At 52.2% G+C, this 21,124-nt stretch overlaps 1 protein-coding gene across 4 annotated transcripts in view; it reads right to left on the bottom strand.

Moving 5' to 3' along the window:
- The window catches only part of CRHR2 (corticotropin releasing hormone receptor 2), a 35,440-nt gene extending 14,634 nt beyond the window's left edge, over nucleotides 1-20,806 (bottom strand). For 3 of the 4 annotated variants that reach the window (XM_025378032.1, XM_025378029.1, XM_025378030.1), the window contains exons 1-3: nucleotides 16,365-17,336; nucleotides 16,100-16,225; nucleotides 1,363-1,448 (exon numbers count right to left, since the gene is read on the bottom strand). In XM_025378032.1, coding sequence (XP_025233817.1) covers nucleotides 1,363-1,448; nucleotides 16,100-16,225; nucleotides 16,365-16,467 — 315 coding nt within the window. In that variant the 5' untranslated portion in view covers nucleotides 16,468-17,336. Of the gene's footprint in view, nucleotides 1-1,362; nucleotides 1,449-16,099; nucleotides 16,226-16,364; nucleotides 17,337-20,594 lie in introns of those variants that run through there. The other variant, XM_025378031.1, reaches the window with a different exon arrangement.
- Nucleotides 20,807-21,124: the final 318 nt, after the last annotated feature.

Below are 21,124 nucleotides of genomic sequence, written 5' to 3'. Positions count from 1 at the left end.
TTTTTTTTTTGAGACGGAGTCTTGCTCTGTCACCCAGGCTGGAGTGCAGTGGCCGGATCTCAGCTCACTGCAAGCTCCTCCTCTCGGGTTCACGCCATTCTCCTGCCTCAGCCTCCCGAGTAGCTGGGACTACAGGCACCCGCCACTTCGCCCGGCTAGTTTTTTGTATTTTTTAGTAGAGACGGGGTTTCACCGTATTAGCCAGGATGGTCTCGATCTCCTGACCTCATGATCCGCCCGTCTCGGCCTCCCAAAGTGCTGGGATTACAGGCTTGAGCCACCGCGCCCGGCCAGGGTGGGTTGATTTTTATCTCGGGACCTCAGTTTTGATGTCTGTACAATGGGGCCAACCTGCCATCCTACCTCAGAAGCAATGGCCTATGGGAGGCCTGGGGTGGGGTGCATTGAGATTACTCTGCCCTGGAGACCACACGAGAGGGTGCACTGTCTATAGAGAATTTAGAAATTTTATTCAAACTGAATAAAAGTCAGTTGACTTTTAATTATCACCAAGTGTTGGCAATTTGAAACAAAGTCAGTGATGAAATACTCCTTCCTGCCAGGGAGAGCCACCCCTCCACCCTACCCACCCCCTGTGTTGATTCTCCACTGCTGGAGGGGCAGAAAGAGTGGAGGTGAGAACTGAGGGCTGGAGGCCTCCCTGCCCGTTGAGTGGCCTCCCTGCAGAACCCCTGTGGCTCACATTTTGCAGAATGACTTTCTCAGGGCGGGTGAATGTTTTTCCCTCTCAATTTGGACTTCATTTGGGGAAAAGTCCCAGCCCCACTGAGGACTGTGCTGGGTAATGAGGAGGGGACAGAGCTGAGATGTATCCTTTTAGGTCAGGAATGAGGCGTAGCCTCAAGGAGAGGAGTTCGGTGCCTCAGCAGCACCGAATTGAATTCCAGAGCAAGAGCTGCAGCAGGCGAGGCAGAGCAGGACCCAGCTTCCCATGGGGACAGCCCTTGTGGGGCTGCATTTGTTTCCATGGGGAGTCACAGAATCAGAATGTCAGATTGGGAAACTGAGGCCCAGAGGGAGAGGAAGGTGTGCAGCCACACAGCGTCTAAGATGTTGGGAGCATTGATTACATGGTCATTCCCTTTTTGTGTCACATGCCACCTTGGCTGTATCCTCTAGCAGCCCAAGCTCTCTTGAAGGTAGGACTCCATGTCCCCCTTCTCTACTCCTCTACAGTGTCACTGGGCACAGGGCAGGACACTGGGGGCAGGGGCAGGAGGTACAGAAGGGAGTGGCTGGGTGACACAAGGATTAGTCTGCCTCCCTTGGGATCCTCTGTGTTCAACCTGAGTCCTAATACGTGTGTGAGGCCTGGGGTCGCAGCAGGTGAGGGCCACTCACCTTGTCATCCAAAATGGGCTCACACTGTGAGTAGTTGATCTTTGAGGCCCACGTCCCATTCTCCAAGCATTCTCGATAGGCATTCCCTACAAAAAAATGCCAACTGCCAAGAGTCAGGTCACTCCCCTCCTCAAGAGCCCTCCCTGGCTCCCTAGTGCCCACAGGATAAGGTAAACACACCTCAGCTCTCCTAGGGCAGGAAATACAATGTGCATCTGAAAGTTTACATGTAAGCCACTTATGTGAAAATAGCACAAAAGACTCATCTTACAAGATTGCTAAAGGCATGCTAAAACCCATTTTAGATACAATCTTTGACTAGCACTTTGTACACTTCCATTTTGTTCATTTGCTTCAAAACTGAATCCAACTGTGAGCAGTGGGTTGTGCCTGAAGATTCACTGCTTTCAGCATGCCACATAATTTACATCCTCATCTCAATTGTTTTATATTTGAGATCCATACTTCACCAATATCAGCATTTCCATTTTAATAATAGCTACCATTTACATAGCATGTGTTTCCCATGTGCCAGGTCCTCTTCTAACTGCTATGGATACACATGTCCATTCAATCTCCACAACCACCCCATGAAGTAGGCATTAATATGAACCCATTTCAGAGAGGAGGAAACTGAGGCACAAAGAGATTAAGCTGCTGGCCAAGGATACAAAGATGACAAGAGGATTCAAACCCAGAAATTCTGACTTCAGGTCTTCTGTTCTTAACCTTTAGGCCATATCAAGTAGTGGCAAACAGGAATGAGTGAATGCTGGGGACTCAGGGCTGGGCCGCTGCTCTTGGGCCGCTGCTGCCTGGGAGGCCACCGTGTGATGTCTCTCAATGTTCAAGAACCAGCCTCTGTATTCAAGTTGGAATACGATGTGTGAAAAGACGTTTCAAGGAGCATTGTCCTGTGCACACAAGTGCAGGTTTTGTCAAGGGGGATGGTAGGAAAGTTGAAAAATGCTCATATTTGCCTTTCTTTCTATCTCAGCTCCAACTGTCAAGGTCTGGCTCCTAAGACACCCCCTCCATACGCCAGCTCCAATCAGGAAGAAGCCCTCCCACCTGAGAAGGCCCGGAGCTCTCCAAGTCTGCCTCTGCTCTGCCTTCCTCACTAGTGTGTTTCTGACCTCCCGGGTGGGTTACAAATGCTGAATGTTCCATTGTTTGGGGGTGATTTGTACCAGGGTTCATCTCTCTGACTAATGGGCAGTTGTCTGTGAATTTTTCTTTTTAGCATATGTTAGATATACAATGTAAAGCTAATTAAAATAAATAGCTCGCAGATCACAGAGTTGCAGAACTGGAGGGGGAACTTTAGGTTGTTTTTGGAAGCAGTGTGTTCTGAAATAATTAAGTTTACTTAAAAACCCACTTCCGTTGAGCCCGATGAGTTTGAAGCAATGGAATTGGGAAAGAGCACTTGCCGAAGAGCAAAATCAATGGGGAAGATTCTATTAGCTTAATTGTTTTTTAGTTTGGTGCCTGGAGCTCATCCATTCTTCAAACCCAGGGTCATGACTGGCCTATTCCTTCCTCCTGGGCCAAGGCCCATCCCTGGCAGGGCCCTGCCCTCCCCCTGCCAAGTGAGTCAGGGAATGCCCTGGTCTGATGCTGATTCTGACTCCCAGGAAGAGGAAGCCTGCTCCCCACCCCTAGCCATGGTGCCCAACTCCCCAGGTGGGCTCTGAATTTGATACCTAGGACCATCTTTTCTTACCAACATTCATGCTCATGAAAGGGAGAGGCTACCTCAACTTGTGAGGGTCGGTGATGGTGATGTCACCGAACTAAAAAAGTAAGCGTGTAAGGAGGGTAAGTTCTTTTGTGAAATGAACAGTCCCTCCCTGATGGGGGTTTACAGTGTCTCTGAACAGTCTATGTGAGGTGAGGCAGACCAGAATCCTGTCTGTGTTTCAAAGGGCAGAAAAATTTATCTTCTATGTGTTCATAAATACTATCTAGCTTTCCTGAAGCTCAATGCTAGGCCCCTTCCTTCAGGAAGACCTTGATTGCTTTCACTCTATAGCTCTCTCTCCCGAGCACCTCCAGTCCTGACTGCCTGAGCCCCACACTCCAAACCTTGCCCGATGACCAGCCCTGAGCTGTCCAGGTGAGTGAGTCTGGTCACTCTGATCAGTGTGGGGGCTCCCTGAGGATGGGGCCTCGGAACACTTGTGTCCCAAATATGATATCCTGTGGTGGCACTGATAGTGGGGTGGACTTGCAGGTGGGAGGGGGTCAGGATAGAAATGCTGCAAATCAGAGACCTTTCCTCTCCCTCACACCAATGTCCATGGGGTTCCAAGTTCCATGGATTCTTTCTCCTCCTTTTCTTTTTCCAGAGTTCACTCCCCTCCTGCCCATCCCTCCATCTGCTCTCTAGTCTTCTTGCCTGGACTGCCACAACGGCCTCCTCTCTCACTTCCCTGCTTCTTCTCTTGCCACCTTGACCATGTTGATTCCTGCTTAAAAGCCATCAGTGGCTGTTTATTGCTCTCAAGAATAAAGTCTAATTTCTTAGCATGATAGTCAAGGCCCTTGATACACAGGCCCCACCCTAGCTGCCCTGACCCATCTCCAGCATTCTGCATGGCCACTGGCATTGGCACAAACAGGCTTGGCACATACCCTCTTTGTGTGGATCCACCTCTTAAAGCACCTCCTCCTTACCCACTGCTCACGGATGAACTCCTACCCATCTTTAACCCACTCTCAAATGCCACCTCCTGCATGGAGCCATCCCCAACACCCCTAGGTCTGAAGCAATCCTTTCTTTGTTTCCCCCTCTATCCCTTCCCTTGTAACGTAGTTTTTCCACTTTATTGCCCTTGAACCACAATAACACATACATTTTATATTATAATCCAGTACACACACACACACACACACACACACACACACAGAATCCAGTTTCAAAAAGCAAGATTTAGCTTGAGCACAACTGTACTATTTTCCTATCCAGCCTATTCTAATGCCTTCTATTCATTTCACACACAAACGCTGATCATGACCCACTAAATTGACTCCACAGTCCACTCTTGCATCACAATCCATAGTTTGAAAAACACAAATTCTGTTTTAGTGCATTTGCCATAATTCACTATGAATTTCACATCTTTGGACCTAATCATTCTTTTCTTTGGTACTGGACTTGAGCTCCTTGGGAACAGACAAGTAAGTAGAAGCCATATTGGAGCCACCAGATCTCCCTCAGGTCAGAGCCACTGAGGAAATGTGGGCTGAACAGAATTGACTCAGACCTGCTGACCCCTGGGAAAGCAGGTAGGATGCAGTAGTGGGAGGGGACTTCCCTCTCTGGCAGCCCAGCCCTGCCTGCAGATAAGCTTCTGGCTATAGACACTGGGTATCAAAGGACTGGAGGACAGATGTGCCCCACTCTTCGGAGGAGCTGTCTGCTGTAGCTAATGAGGGCACTGGGCCCTTAGGCACAGCCTTGGACAGGAGAGAGTAAGATGGAAAGAATCCCCTCCACCCCCTGGAAACCATAGATGGATGGGCACACACTCTGAGGGCAGATGGCAAGGCTAAAATTGTGGGGCTGGATGCAGAGAGGTGGGTGCCCATTACCATAGCAACACAGGTGCCCCTGCTGAGGATCAATGCTGATGATGTGGAGTGTGGGTTTCCAGGGGCATTAGGGTCTGAATGATGCAGGCAGGGTCTTCTCTTGCAGGACTCTGTAGTCTGGGAGGCCTGGTTTCCATGCTCAGAGTGGCCGAGGCCTGCCAAAAACCCCCATTACAATGGGCTCTCCCCGTTTCAGATGCTGACACTTTGCAAAGAGTTCCCAGTTCAGGCAGTTACCTGGGGTGGTCCTGAAGCCTGGCTAGGACATGAGAGCCTGTATTCTAGCTGTAGTTTTGTCTCTGGATAGCTAGGTGACCATGACTAAGTCCCTTCCCTCTTAGTCTCAGTTTTGCCTCTTAGAAAAACTACAGTAAATCGATTCTCTATGATGTTTGGCATCTCAGGTGTATCAATTATATGTTATGTGAGACTCCCCAGTCTACTAAATGCCAGTTAGCATCCCCAAGCTATTGTGACAACTCCAAGCACCCTGACATCACCTTCAAATGGTTGGCACTTCTATCTCTGATACCGTTTGGAGAGACATGGACCATAGGAGACAAGGACCATGAGGGGCTATTTTTGGTGGTAGTTTTGGGGGAAGGAGTACAAGGGACAGGGGTAGGCATGGGGAAAAGAGTGAATGGGACTGTGGTGAGGCACAGCAATGGGGTCATTGGCTATTTGGAAAGAAAAGTACAGCAAGTGAGGGAAAGGCTGGATATGGTGGCTCATGCCTGTAATCCCAACATTTTGGGAGACCAAGGTGGGTGAATTGCTTGAGCCTGGGAGTTTGAAACCAGTCTGAGCAACATGATGAAACTCCATCTCTCTCTCTCTGAAAAAAAAAAAAAAAAAAACCAGGCGTGGTGGTGTGTGCCTATAGTCCCAGCTACTCAGAAGGCTGAAGTGAGAGGATTGCTTGAGCCTGGGAGGCAGAGGTTGCAGTGAGCTGAGATTGTGCCACTGCACTCCAGCCCGGGCGACAGAGCGAGACTCCGTCTCAAAAAAAAAAAAAAAAAAAAGAAGAAGAAGGAGGATGAAGAGGAGGAGGAGGAGAAAAAGAAGAAGTAGTACTAGTAGTAGTGGTGGTGAGGGAGAGAAAGTGATGACATTGAGGTGGGGAGGGCCAGAAGCAATATTTACAGAAGGAATGAAGTCACTACATGGGATCGGAACTTTCAGCACCGCGGACAGCGTAATGCCATTCTTCATCCCTGCCTATCTCTAAGGTTGTGGACCTTGGAGAGCTCCTAAGAACCAGCCTTCCCACCTGATATTCAGATCTTGGCCCTGGGCCAGGCCCAATGAAGTCACGCCAATTCATGCCCCTTTTCAAGGCCCAGCTCCAGCCCCAGCTCCTCCAGGTAGCTTCCATGACTGTTCCAGCTCCCCAAGGGTCCGGCTGCTTGTGTCTGCCTGGCTCACGCTAGGCTGGGATTGTTCTTTCACTGACCCCTGTAAAGGTGTTGTACTTTCCTAACCAGCCCAGGTTCTCTGGAGCAGAAGTTTGCCTTATTTTGTACAAGGCTGAGAACCCCTAAAGGCATGGCCTGGTTTGCTGTCATTTCTGGCCCTTTCTTAAGTACTGCACAAAGCTGAGCACACAGGATCTTAGGATGGACCAAGGCTGATGCTGTTTCCTAGGTTACTTGGGAACTCATCGAAGGTAGGAGGCTCAGAGTGGGCCAGGAAGACAGTCTGCCACCTTGTATGCCCATGCTCCACCAAGATGCATGGCAAATACAAAACAGTCACACACGCAGGAGGAAGCCAGATCACACGACAAGACACCGCGGGTAGGCTGACCCAGCTGCCAAACTGCAGACATTGCAGTCCAACCCCACATGGGGGAGGGGTGTCAGTCTCAAACAGCAAACTTGTGGGCACCATCCTCCAGGTTCCTGGCATGAAAGCTTTGACTGTTCCAAGGGAAGCAAGTTGGAAACTGAGTCATCAGGCATCTCCTTGGGAATTAGGAAGGAAGGCAACTTCTGCATCTGGTCTGGTGGGACCCGAAGAGAGAAACTGACACGTCTGGGGTCACTCAACCATGAAGAGGCAGAAGATCTCTCTCCTCTGGGACACACTTCCTCACAGGAGACCCTGGAGTTGGTGTACCTAGGAGAGAGGCTCTCCCTATGACCCTGTGTTTCAGCAGGTGCTGCCAGTTATGCCACCTCTTCAGTGTCATTGCCACTTAGTGTCCAGATCCCCAGAAGATAATACCTTAGGGGCCAGATATCCCACTCTCAATTCCTTTTACTGCCTGTAGTTAGGCCACTCCAGATCCAGCCATCTTCTTGTCTGGCTTGGGGCCTAGTGGGGAAATCTTTGACCTTGACTTTGAGTCACCTTTCTTACCTACATTTTTTGAGATGGGGTCTCACTCTGTCACCTAGGTTGGAGGGCAGTGGTGTGATCTTAGCTCACTGCAGCCTTGAACTCCTGTACTTAAGTGATCCTCCTGCCTCAGCCTCCTGAGTAATGGGACTGTAGGCATGTGCCATCATGCCATGATAATTTCCTAATTCTTTTTTTTTTTTTTGTAGAAATGGGGTCTCACTATGTGGCTTTGGCTGGTCTCAAACTCCTGGCCTCAAGTGATCCTCCTGCCTCAGCCTCCCAAAATGTTGGGATTGCAGGCATGAGTCACCATGCCTGGCCATCTTTCTTGCTTTTTGTGGGAAAAACCTCTCAGCCAATGTCTCCTCCCAGCTTGGCCTCCACTTCCTGGACTGGATTGCTTTTCATCCCCAGTTAAGAGACTTTTGGGGAAGTGTGGCCAGAGCTGGGGTGGTCAGATGTATAGTCCTGGTGCTAACAGCAGGGTTTTCCTGAGCTTCCCAAATGAGGTGCATCTCCTTGAGTCAGTACCCTGCATTGCCTGGAGGCCACTGCAGGCTAAGGAGGACTGACCAACATTGAGGCCCACCTTGCATATTTCTGTCTTGATCCAATCACAGCAAATTGGTGGTCAGAGAGGAACAGGCAGCTGGTGATGTTCACCCAAGCTCAGACCCAGACTGACATAGAAGTGCTAGGTTGAGTTTGGGAGTCTACTATTGCCAACCCCAGCCAATGGGTGGGAAAGGCATCCCCAGGGCCCTTTGTTGGTGATGTCTGAGATTCAGGCCAGGGAGCTTGGATTCCATTTCTTAATGTTGTATGGACACAGCTCTCTGAACCTCAACTGCCTGTTCTGGACCTCCAGAGAGCCTCAGCTCCCTATTTTCACAGGACTTTTCACTCATGGTGCCCTGCCATCCTTAAGCAGGATCTGTAAGCATACTTACAGGAGACAGTGGGGAAACTGAGTCATAAAGGCATTGAGCAGTTTAATGAAGACCATACTGGGTCTATGAAAAAGGGAAGGGGGAGCAGAACCCAGCTCACTGTGTAAGCTCTGCCCTCCCCAGAGAAGGGGCAGTGGGAGGAGGCCCCTACTTCATGCTCCCGCCTCTACTGTACAGGGCTCCCTCCTTCCAGCCATCCTAGCAACGCTCAGTGGGCTCGTCGCCATGACGCCGGCCTGTGGAGGAAGGTGGGGAGAGGACGAACAGAGGACCCCTGTGGCAGAAGTTGCCTTGGAACTGAGAAACATCACTAGAACTCATCAAGTCCTCCACCCACCTGGTGCAGATAAACTGAGGTCTGAAGAGGGGAGACAACCTGCCCAAAGTGAGAAAAGCAGTCAGTAGGATGGTCAGAATTAGAACTGGCTTTCAGTTCATGGTTCCTGTGAAGTAATGCAGGGAGAAGACAGCTGGCTGGCAGAATGCCAGCAGCATCCCTCCAGGGGGCAAGTGGCTGCCTTTCTCTACAGGCTTTTAGGCACCAGACCTTCTCAGTCTAGATAGACAGACTTCCCCCTCCCAGGACATCCCCAGAAACCACAGAGTTCTGGGGGCCCTCAGAGACAGCAGGAGAGCACCACCCCAGAATGAGGATAGTCATTCTTGGTGTGGGTGGGACTCTCCCCTCCCCAAGGACATGATGGCCTCTCCTTCCGGGCCCCAGGCCACCTTCAACTCCCCTCCCCTTGCTGACAATGTCCTAGCTGTCCACAGGGAGCCCCAAGCAGCATCATCTCCCCTGTGTGCCATGGCCCCACGAGGTCAGCATGTTTGCTGTCCCCTTCAAACAGATAAGAAAACCGAGACTTGGACAAGGAGGGTCTACCAGTCCCTCAGTGAGTCATGACAAACCCAGGACTTAGATCCAGCCCTGCTGAATCTGAGCCCAGGTTCCTTCCACTCTCCCTTGCCCCAGCGGCTCTCCTGGCAGGTGCTGTGTGTGAAAGGGACTGCCTGCCTGACTCTGGAGCACCTGGTGGGGGTGGGCAGTCAGAGGGGCCCAGATGCCTGCACCTGGGGCCCTGACAAGAAGCCCTGTGGGGAGCTCCCTGAGGGTTACTGAGATGGGGCTCCTCCTTTAGTCCTTTTTCAGGGATCCAAGCTCCGCTGTGGCATTGGTGGTAGGGAGTGCACAGGGAAGGATGCTGGGACCTCTGACTTAATGAGCAGGAGGTAGGAGAGGAAATGGCCAGAGTATTCTGGTCCTGCACCATAGGGCTACGGACAAACAGCTGCTGTCTCTAAAGCCAGCAGAATCGAGGCCCATGCCCTAGTCCAACATCTGAGGCCTCCATGATCTGGCTTCTGCTTCCCTCCCTCCTCCTCCACTTCTGCTCCCCCGCTCCTTTCCATCTGACACATCATTAGCTCAATTTTTCAAGGTACTGTTCAACAAGACTTTCTCCATGAAGTCTTCCAAACTTACTCTCCCTTCCTCTTGGAATAATTTCCTTCCATGTGCTCCGACTGTCTTCACTGAGCCATTTTACTTGAGAGCATATAATAAAAAGTTCTCTTTGAGGGTCTGCCTGTCACTGTTTCTAGAACAGGAGCTCCTGGAAGGCAGGCTCAGGTCTTATGCATCTTTGAAAACCTTGTCTCTAGGCTCCTCAATGCTTTCTGGGGGAAAGGGTGAAATACAACCTCAATAAGGGGTGAGCCGGAGCAAGATGATTAGGTGGCTGGAGGATTCCTGGGGAGAGCAGGAGACAGGAAAGATCAAGATGCATGCAGAGGTGGGTAGAAGCTAGAGCAGAAGCCAGGAGTTTCCGGAGCCAGCAGAGGCCTATCAGGGCCCAGACTTGCTGTAGGACTCTGGGCAGCTGTGTTTCCCTCTCCTGGGCAGTCATTTCCTACCCTTAAGTGGGGAGGGGAGGGCTGGACTCAATGTATAGAGGGCTCTGCAGCCGGGCAGCTCTGGAGTGGAGGGTGGCCACAAGGGCATCCACTTCTGCTTTATTTCTCTTCCTTCCTTCTTCTCTTAGCTAAACCTCTGTGATGGCTGTGCCTGTCCCGCCTTCCCTCTCTCCCAGCAGGGAAGCTGTTCTCACACATGGAGTAACTGATGGGCCTTGGAGAATGGAATAGAGTCAGGGTGGGATCAGGTCTCACCGGTGTCTGAGAATGCAGATTTACAGCTTCTACTTCTTCAACCCAGAGGGCAGGGTCTATCTGGGGTCCTCCTGAGGCTTGTACTCCTGCACTGTGCCTGTCCTCAACAAACATGGCATCCCAACTGCTCCAAGACCTTTAAAGTTTACCCCCACTCCCTCCAGAAAGCCTCCCAGGAATGTCCCAGTGTCCACCAAACCCCTCTTCCTGATCTCTGACTGTTGACTTGCACAAGCCTGGTAGATAAGCAGCCTGGGGCTTCCTGAGGGCAGGTTTCAGCCTTTCTTATCACCTCTGGCCCTGAGGACTGAAGAAGGGATTAAGCAGGCAGACCCAATGGGAGAGACCCCTCTGGCTGGAGACCACTCAGCTTATGTGTTTCCATTGTAACACAACCAGTGTTTCAGCATGTCTCTAGAAGGGGGTTCTGGGAAGTGAGGACCCCTAACCTCCCCATGTGGCTAGGTTAGATGGGATGCCCCTTCTTCCCCTGTCCAGGCAGATGCCTCAGTACAGATGACCCCAGCCGTTCCCAGTAGGACATTGTGGAGCCTGAGGTCAAGGAGGCCAAGGCTGAGCCAAGCTGCACTTAGTGGTTCCACAGAAGGAAAATGGACCATGTCCAGGAGGGAGGTGGCAGGACCCTCCTTTGCAGCCAAAAGGACCACAGGGACAGGCAAGATGAGGTGCAGGAGAAGGGCAGATAGAGTGAGGGATGTGAGCTGGGAGATGGTGGGTTTGGAGATGGAGCCGGGGGACGGAGAAGGCAGTAAGGAGAGATGGAGAAGGAGAAAGAGAGAGAAAGAGAGAGAGAGGTAAAAAAAAAAAGAGAGAAACTGAGACGGACATAGAAACATACACACAGAAACAGAATCACACATAGAGAAAAACAGAAACAGGGAGACAACGAGAGAGACACAGAGACAGAGATGTGCACAGAGATGGGCTCAGAGAAGTCCATGTGGAACGGGGAGAGGTGAGAGGAAAATGGGATATAAGTGCCCCACTTCTGGCCAAACCACTTCCATGCTAATCCACCTCCTTTCTGAATACAGATAGGGAGACTGAGGCCCACAAAAGGGATAAGACTTGACCCGATTAAATTGAATATGGACATTTAGGATTGTTTCTAGCCACCCAGGATTTGAACCTGGGCTCGGGGAATCCTGGGGGAAGACCGAGGCTACCTCCCCACCTAGAGCTAAAATGCCAGATCCTTACTTCCCAGGCTCCCTTGTAGCCAGAGCTTTGGCATGGGACCTGGGGCTTCACATACTCCCCCAATCATCAGATGCACCTACCTGAGGGAATTAGTGAACTGGGGGTCCCCAGATGGAGACAGGGAGAAAGCCTCTCCAGAGATAACTTCAGGAAGCTTAAGACTCCAGGTTGGCCAGGTGCAGCGGCTCACGCCTATTCTCCCAGCACTTTGGGAGCCAGAGACAGGAGGATCGCTTGAGTCCAGGAGTTGAAGACCAGCTCTGGCAAAATGGCAAGATCCACCTCTACAAAAAATTTTAAAATTAGCCAGGTGTGGTGGCATGTGCCTGTAGTCTCAGCTACTTGGGAGGCTGAGGCAGGAGGATCACCTGGGCACAGGAGTTTGAGATTGCAGTGATCCTTGATCATGCCACTGGACTCCAGCCTGGGTAGTAGATTGAGATCTTGTCTCAAAAAAAAAAAAAAAAAAAAAAAGACTCTAGAGTAGTGTTGGTAGTGGTGGCAGTGGTGGTAGCAGGGCTGTGTCCCACCTAGTGGCCAGGGCTGGTGGTGTTGGCAGGGCCTTTCAGGGAGAGGGAGGTCCCCTCACTGGGCTAGCTCTGCCCTGTGTTCTTGGCTTGGGGCCCCAAATCTGGTTCTCTAGCCCACTCTGGATTCCATAAGCTCCCCAATATATTTTTTAAAAATTTCTTCTCTGCTTAACCTAGCAGAGTTGCTTTTTGAGAGGCAGCAGAACCTGGGTTTGAATCCTTGTTCTGTTATAAGTGACTTAATTGCTCCACACCTCATTTTTCCCATGTGTAAAATGAGGATAATGCTATGTCTCTGTCACTGGATGGTGCAAGGATTAAATGAGTTAAACCACAGTACAAACACGTGGAAGCTCAGCCATTGAAGCGCCAGCACAGGTTGTGTAGAGAACACCCGAGGAGACTCTTGTGCTTAACTTGGCTCTGCCACTGACTAGCATGTGTGGCCATGCACTAGTCCCTTCCCTTCCCTTGGCCCTGCTGCATCTGGAAATAGCTCTGGGTAAGATGGCTCAAGGCTCTGACCCAGCCTCCCAAACTCACACACTGTAGCTATTTGCTAACCCCACATCCTAAGGACTTCTAAATGCCTTATCTCCACTCTTGGCGCTCTCTTGAGCTTTTCCCAACCCAGCCGGCTGCTTTCTGGACATCTCCGCTCAGGTATCCCTCCAGCTCCTCAAAGCCAACACATCCCCAACTGTGCTCAGCTGTTTCTTGTGTGCTCAACGCTTTACCTTGCTGTTTCTCACCATATCTTGTCAATTTCAAATGCCCAAGATTGCTGGCGTCTTCATCCTCATTTGCTCCCACAACCTGTAGTCTACCTGGCTCTGTGCAGAAGTCCCCTTACCTCTCCTTTCCTTCCAGAGGACAGTGTGCTCCCAAAGCTGAGCTCCCCTGCTCACAAGCTCACCCAGGCTCCCTCTCCAGATGGTGAAGCCCTGTAGAATGGCCTGCATCACCTGACCTCCATGCTCCTCCCCAGCCTCATTGTTTCTCCTACTCCCTGTTCTCCATACAACACTCACTCTCCCCAAGGCACAAAGCCCGGCCTCTCTCCACGCTTTGCCCAGTCCCCTCAGCCTAGAGGGCCTCTCCTGTGCCTATTACACACTCACCTGCTAAAACCCAACCTGTCCCCAGAAGTCCAGCTCAGAGGGCTAAGTCCTCCCTGATCCTCCAGGCCGGAGGTATGAGTCTTCTTTCCAAATCTCTAAGCTCTCCTCACAAACCGAATGCCTCTTATGGAGGCAGTACTGCTCCATGGTTAATAGTGAGGGCTGTGGATTCACCTGCCTGCACTGGTGCACAGGAGCTGATTAGGACTTTGAACAAGTTACTTCATGTGTCTGAGACTCAGTGTTCTTGTCTGCCATATGGGCATAAAAGCAGTGTGTATCACAGAGGGAGTGTGGGTGAGTGGGATTATGGATGCCTGAGATATGGATACAAAGCTCTCTCAATAGTAGCTGGCACCTGGAAAATGATCAACACTTGATAGCTTTGTGGCAGATTCTGTGTGCTCAGTTGAGTTGAAAAATTGCGGAGACTAATATCTAAACTGCTATCCCCACCCGGGCGATTCCTGCTCGCTAAGGAATGAGGCTTCAGTGGGGATTTGGCTATAGCATAACAAAATTGGGGCAGGAAGTAGAGCCTGAACGCTCCTGTTCTTCCCCTAGGCTTCTCATGGAGTTTTCTTCCTCTGTCATTCTTTTTAAAGGAAGGATCCCATGGAAAAGGCAAACAGAGAAGAAGGAAGCAGCACTGATGTGAAGAAAGGGGAGGACGGAAATCAATCATGCATTTCCACAGCCATTAGCAGCCTTTGCTTTTCCCACCTAGGCTGACCTCATAGGTGCTGGTTAATGGTAAGTGCTCCCCACCCTCCACCAGCTCCTCTCATTCTCCAGCAGTTGCAGTGCCGGGAGCACTTTGGTCTAAATGAAGAAAATAGTTCATTAGATACCAGGGGCTAACTGGCCCTACTTTTACCAGCCTGGGTGGTGCGCCAACATTTTATCAGCTTCTCATTAGACTTAATTGATATGAATGGCCTGATATGTGCTGTCTGCAGCACCTTTGGGAAGTCTTCCTTATCACCCACCCCCACCCCAATTCCATAGACCTTGTGCTTCCCCCCTAATCAGCGCATTCATCATTCTGTTCTTTTTGTCTGTTGCAATTGTGAGTGAGAGTCTCAATACAGTGCCCGTGCAGTGGCTGGCACATAGTGGGTGTTCCACAAATTGACTGAATATTACTGTACTCAGTTTGGCTATGAAGAAGAGACCCAGGCCCTGCCCTGGGAAAGGGGGGCCTCCAGGCTGGTTGGGGAGAACAAGGCATAGCCCAGGCTGGGGTAAGAACCAAAGCAGAGCTCCCTGAGGTTCACAGGCTGTGGGCTGAGATGCTCCATCACCCCACTTTACCCTGGATGGCCCTGAATCTCCGGGCCCAGTCTGAATCAGGCACGCTGATCTCCATTAGCCCACCCCACACAGCTCATGGAATCCTAAAAATACAGTTTTATAAGGTCAGGAATAGGAAGGTACAGGGAAATCATTCCTTCTGCTTGCACACTTCCTAGGTTGAGGACCTTACTTCCTTCCAGGGAGATCTGTTTTAATCATGGATGGGAAGCATGTGCTCCCTGGGCCCACCAGAGCCCTCAGCTGGTGCAGCCAGGGGAATGCAGCTTGGCATCAGGTGCAGGTGCATCTCTCTTGCCTTCTAACCATCCCTCATGGCAAAGCCCTCAGCCTCAGCTTCTGAAAGCTTGTGTGTGTGTGTGTGTGTGTGTGTGTGTGTGTGTGTGTGTGTATGGGTGGTGGAGGTGGAGCTGGGCCACCACTCAGACACAGACACTCTGAGATGGCTTCTAAGGATGGTTCCAGGATGAGAGGCTTCAGACAAACAATCCAGATAGGGTCTCAGCGTGCTTGACAACTGGGGTCCGGCTAGAGATGTGAGGGGGGTTCTAGGTGGGGCAGTGATTTCTGCCCCCACAGCCTCCTGCAGACCACACGCCTGGCTCCCGTCCCATTGTTCCACAGGGCACAGACAGGCACCTACACACATGCACACACCCAGAACCCACACTGAACGACCCCACCTGGAGGCTGTGTAACTCCAGCAACCTCTGCTGCCCTTTCCCCCAGAGCCTCAAGCCAGTCCGTGACTTGCCAGGAGGAAGGCAGGCACAGGTTGTTCTCCTTGAGAGGTGGTGTTGGGGGTGGGGTGGGGGTAGGGGTGGGGGCTGATTCAGACACCAGTCATCATGGGGGCGCAGGAATAATGCTGCCCACAGCCCCTGACTCAGCCCAGTAGGTCAGTCCTGGGACCTCGGATTAGGGAAGATGCAACACCCGCACCCTCTGGCTTAGCATAACCTACGCCTGCATGTCCTTCCCACAAAATATGCGCTCGCCCCAGCCCTCCTGCCTCCTGCCCTCCTTCTCTCCACTCTGGTAGTAAGGTCTGGTCACTGCACTCACTCTGGGGGATTTGGGACTTAGCATATCCGCCCTCCTGGGACAGGTCCCCCTCCTGGGCAGGGGAACCATTATCTAAACAATGAAGCCCTAATGGGGAACTTCAGGCAACGGGAACCTACAATGAGGGAGGGAGGTTTACACTTAAAGAGGAGGAAGTATTTCCTTCTCCCCTTTTTGGGCTGTCACCGTATGGAGCACGGGAATTGTGGGCAAATCACTGGCTTACTGAGGTTAGACGCTGTATTGGGGGCAGAAGCAGAAGGCGCGCCCCCAACATTGTAAGGGGTCCTTAACGCCAGCGGTCTGCGGTACCACGGCCCTCAGCTGCTTTGTGCCACTGGGTCCGGAATCCTCTTTACTCCCTAAACCGCCTTCCCTGGAGGCCGGTATAGAGCAGGCAGCGAGAGCCGGGGGCACTCACGGGTCGTGTTGTACTTGACGCCGTTGAAGTACTCGGGGCACGGCCTCTCCACGAGGGCTCCGGCAGCGCTGCGGGGCCAGCACGTTCCGATCTGGTCCAAGGTCGTGTTGCAGTAGGAGTAGGGACCTGGCGGCGCGAGAGAGCGCAGTAGGGCTCAGAGGGGCGCCCCAAGGGACGCCGGGCTCTCGGAGCGCGGGGTCAGGGGCGCACTAAGCGCGCAAGAGAAGGAGCCCGGGCAGCCTCCGACCTCTCGCCTCCCGCCTACCCTCGGGGTCCAGGGGTGGCCCCCAGCCGTCCAAGAGCAGCTCTTCGGCCAGCGCCAGGCTGCAGTTAACCTCCAGCAGGCTGTGGAGCAGTGCCGCGTCCATCGCGCCCCGCAGCCGCGCGCGGAGAGGGAGTGGGAGTGCGCGCTCGGCGTGGCTGCGAGGGAGTGGCCGCGAGAGTGAGCGGCCGAGAGGGCGCGGGGACCTGGCCCCGGCCAGCCCAGCTCCGGTCTCCCGGGCAGCCTCTGGGCGCCGCCTCCGGTCGCCCAGAGCTGTCAAGTGGGGACCTTCCCGGAGAGGAGCTGCGGAGCGCACCGAGCTGCGGGTACAGCCGCTCCGCCGCGGCCAATGGCGGCGCCGGGGGGCGGGGCCGGGCGGCTCCTCTCGGAGGGGCTCGGACTCCAGCCCCCGGGCCCCCTACCCTGCCCAGAGTACGGCTTCTCAGTTCCCGGCTGTCTTCCACTCGCGGCGTCCAGAGGAGGGCTGTGGGCTGGAGAGCGTGGGCCTGGGGTGACGGAATGCCCCGTGCGGGGATCGCAGGCCCCAGAGCTGCAGGGGGCAGCAAAGCGCTCCCACCTGCCCCCCTGCCGGAGGAGAACACTGCAGCTCTCCTAACCGAGAGACAGCCGCGACCCAAAGTTCGAAAGCTCTCCGCCTGAGCTTCCCCTCCGTGAGAGAGGACACTGGAGGGAGGCAGGGACCGAGAGCCCATGGGCAGATCTGCACCCTCCAAAAGCCTCTATAGCCTCCTGGAAGGAAATGGATTGGGGAGGCCTGGAGGGAAACAGGGAGACACCCAAGAGTCTAATGAGATCAAGTGGCCTGAGTGGGTTGAAGACCTTGGATCAGGCCGTGGAAGCTGGAATGGAAAGAGATTTCCGAGGGGCAGCCAGACCTGGTGAGGAGGAACTGGAGTGGGTGGCTGGTTTTAAGCAGGAGCCCGGAAGCAGGGATAACATCGGGTCTCCCGCTTGAGTGACCGGGTGGCCATTTAATCAGATGGAGTAAGTCTAGGGGAGAAATTGGCTGAAATTATCTGGAAGGCTTTATACACTCAGGTGTTGGTGCCCTGGGCACCAGAAAGAAAGTGAGAATGTGTCTCTCTTCCTCCAGGCTTGGGCAGGGCCTCACCTGACCCTGGTTTCCACACCAGGAACGGGCAGGGGCCGGGAGAATTAGGCCCCACAGCAGGTGTGGAGGAGCTGGAAACTTTCCCAGGGAACTTGCTCACGTCCCCCAACCCCAGACTGCCTCCTTGGGGTTCTGCTGTGGCTGCACCCTCAGAGTGCCCAGGGCAGGCCTGCTGTGTCTGCCTGCTGAGTGGGGCATCTGGCTGGGGCAGCAGGGCCTGGAGTAAGGCATGCTTTCACTCAGGCTGCGTTTTGGTCCAGCTTCTGACTCTGCTCTCTCTGCCATGGTACCCCAGGCAGGACTCTTGCCCTCTCTTCTGGGGCTTTCTCCATCAGTGAAATCTTCCCCGAGGCCCCTCTCAGCTCTGAGACTCTCTGGTTCTGAGTTATGAGATGGAGAGACTGGGGAATACATACATGTGTGTTGTGTGTTTCTATCTTTAGAGGGCAGGGAGAGCTGGAACCCAGTCTCAGGAATGAGTCCTGTTCCCCTGCCATGCTCTACATAAACCTAAGCTGCTAGGAGAGGCTGAATCCACCATGAACCAGCACCATGCCCTGGGCAAAGAGAGGTGAAGTGGCAGGCAGGCTGCTTTTGTGTGCTCTGCTCTCACCAGCCTCCATATTAATGGTTCTGTCACTGCCCAGGCAGAGCGAGCGAGGCCACACTAAGACCAGGGCTGAGCCCTGGAATCTCTCCAGGGCCTGCTGACTGGCAGGTACAAGGTGCTGAGCAGTCAGCCAGGTCTATCCTCTGCCTCCTGAATGGACAGTGAGAGCTCATGCTCAGCTCTGGGCAGCTGCAGAGGTAGAATTTCCTTGGTCTTCATATTATCCAGTGCCAGGAGCAGGGGAGAACCTCGGCAGAGTCCTACCCTCCATTCCTAGACTGAGCCCTGTTACCCAGGATCCCACACAGGCCAGAGTATGGCTGGCCAGGTGAGCCCATGTATTCACAGGGAAATAGTGTCCCTCATATACAGGGGACTGCCCTTTACACAGCACAGTGCAGCACAGAGGAAGGGAGAAATCCTAAGTCAAGCTTAAGTTGTTAACCTTGTTTGTTATTGGAGCCACTGCCTGGGTGGTGCCTAAAGTGCACCACCTCCTGAGATGCAGCTATGTCCACAGGTGGTGTGCTCCCAATGACCAGAGGCCAGGGACTTCTCATCTCATGTGGATTTCTGCAGAACGGAGGGTTGGCCTGGGTGAGCTGGATCGCTCTTAACTGGGAAAGCTCATAACAGATGGTTGGCCTGGGTGAACGGGATCGCTCTTAACTGGGAGATCTCACATACCAAAGATTCCTCTGGGAAGTAACCATTTCAGCGGCAGAGTCAAAGGCTGTTCTGCATCCTGAATGAGCAGTTGGGGTCTGAGCACAGACCCACAGACCCAAGGTCCCCTGGATGTGGGGCCATTACTTCATGGATATTATTATAGGCACAGTTGTCATTCTAGATGTGACACAGGAAAAACTAGAAAAGGTAGCAGTTTGGGAACAAATTGATTTTACAGCTCACTTTAGTGTCTGCAAATAGGTAAATGAGGAGGAAATTGGGAAAAGCCCCAAACTTCCCTCAATTTTACTAAATCCAAGTACAAACAAACAAAGACAGGGGCCTTTTTGCTAACTAAAGAAGCAGAGGTAGATTAGAGGCTTTGGGATAGTGATGGGTTCCCCGGGCTGCAGGCCAGCCCCATCCCAGCTGGAGGCCAGGCATTAGGGGATAAGTATTTGGAACAGTTTGTGTCTCCCCAAGCTACTGGGGACATGTTGGCAAATAGGTTCAGGGAAGTGTGACAGGTGCTCGGGAAGACCCTTGTGTACCATAAGCAGCAGGGTAAGGCAGGTGCCTCTGGTGCCCTGTATCCCATCCCATGACCCACCTCTGATGTCAGTTGTAGCAGCAGTGGACAGTTCCAGGCCAGCTCAGACACACTTGCAAAGCCTACTACGTGGCATCAAACAGGCATGTAGGCACAACAGAATCGCACACAGAACCACAGTTATGCATCTTCACCATAAACACACATTCTCTCTCTCATTCATCCCCTACCACTCAAATGTCAGCTGGAAAACAGGATTTAAAGGCACAGGATGCATCTTTGCTTCTCTAAGGGACTGTCCTTGATTAGACTGCATAGACAGGGAGTCTATTCAGGCACAGCTGGAAGAGTCGTGGTGTTTCCTGGGAATTACGATGGGGTTGCTGAGGGCGCAGAGGTTCCAGAGGGGCCTGAAGGTGCCTCACTCTTGCCCTGTAGCACTGGAGACAGGGGTCCCAGGCCAGGCACCCCCTCCTCACCCTATCCTACTCCACTGCAGGACAGAGGAAGTGGCCTGGTGTCTTCATGTCAAACCATGGGACTAAGCTGTGGGGACAGAAAGGACCCTCAGTGACATCCAGTCCCACATTCTTGTTTTACAAATGGACAATAGGATTCCCAGACAAGGAAAAGAGGTTTCCCTCCCCTGCTTCTCCCAGGCCATCCTCATCTCTGCAGCAGCCCAAATGGGCTCCCTGTCTCCTCATGGCAGATGAAACGATGTTTTATAATTATGATCCTGTCACTCTGCCTCATAGGAGTGCCCCCACCCCGTTGCCCTTGAGATGGAGACCACCTCTTTGGTATTGCAAAGAAGGTCCTTCATGATCATCTATCCCTCATCCTCACCCTCCTGCTCGATTTGAAAGGCCCTCCAGAACAATGTGTCATTCCTGGGAACCATCTTTGGTATTGCAAAGAAGGTTCTTCATGATCATTGTTCCCCATCCTCACCCTCCTACTTCATTTGAAAGACCCTCCAGAACAATATGTCACTACCAGGAACCATTCGCTATCTGTTCCTTGTTTGTGTTCCTGTACTGGAAATGGCCTTACAGCTCCACACTCATCCTTCAGACACGCAGCTCTTTGGTGACCCCATCTGCTGGGTGCTGGGCCTATGTCACATCCAGGTTGCTTTTTGTTCATTATCTCATCTACCAGTCCATGCCTCCCCAAGGGCAGGGCTGGTCCTGTTCACTTACCCATCCGCAGCACCCATTGGAATGCTCTAGGCTTCAGCCCAGTGAATCACTAAGAAAGAACAGATACCTTGGCAGAAGAGCTGAGGAAAGCCCAGGACCCTGTCTTCAGGCCACGACTCTCTTCCCATTTGACCAACCCTTGTATATGTGTGTGTGTTGCATTGAGGACTTATTTCAAGGTATCTTTGAATCCATTCGGATTCTTGGCCAAGTGCAGTGGCTCACACTTATAATCTCAGCACTTGGGGAAGCCAAGGAAGGCAGATTGCTTGAGTCCAGGAATTCAAGACCAGCCTGGGCAACACAGTGAGACCCCCATCTCTACAAAAAATAATAAATAAATAAATAGTCCATTTGGATTTTTATATTGTCTATGGATGGGATAAATAATATGCCTCATAATATATGCCCTAATATTTTTCAAATATATGTAGATGCCTCTGTGATGAATAAAATAGAAATAATCTATTTAAAGCCTGCCTGAAGTCATAATCGCTCTTGTGATTATGCATGTGTTTCCTTTTTCAGGGGCATACAATTGAATTGATCATAGTTTCATGACCCTTTGTCATTATTAGCCCGTGCATTAGCCCATGC

This window comes from Theropithecus gelada, chromosome 3 (assembly GCF_003255815.1).
Source record: "Theropithecus gelada isolate Dixy chromosome 3, Tgel_1.0, whole genome shotgun sequence".
Lineage (NCBI taxonomy): Eukaryota > Metazoa > Chordata > Mammalia > Primates > Cercopithecidae > Theropithecus > Theropithecus gelada.
The sequence above is the reverse complement of the archived record's forward strand: the minus strand, read 5'-3'. Positions and strand labels throughout refer to the sequence as shown.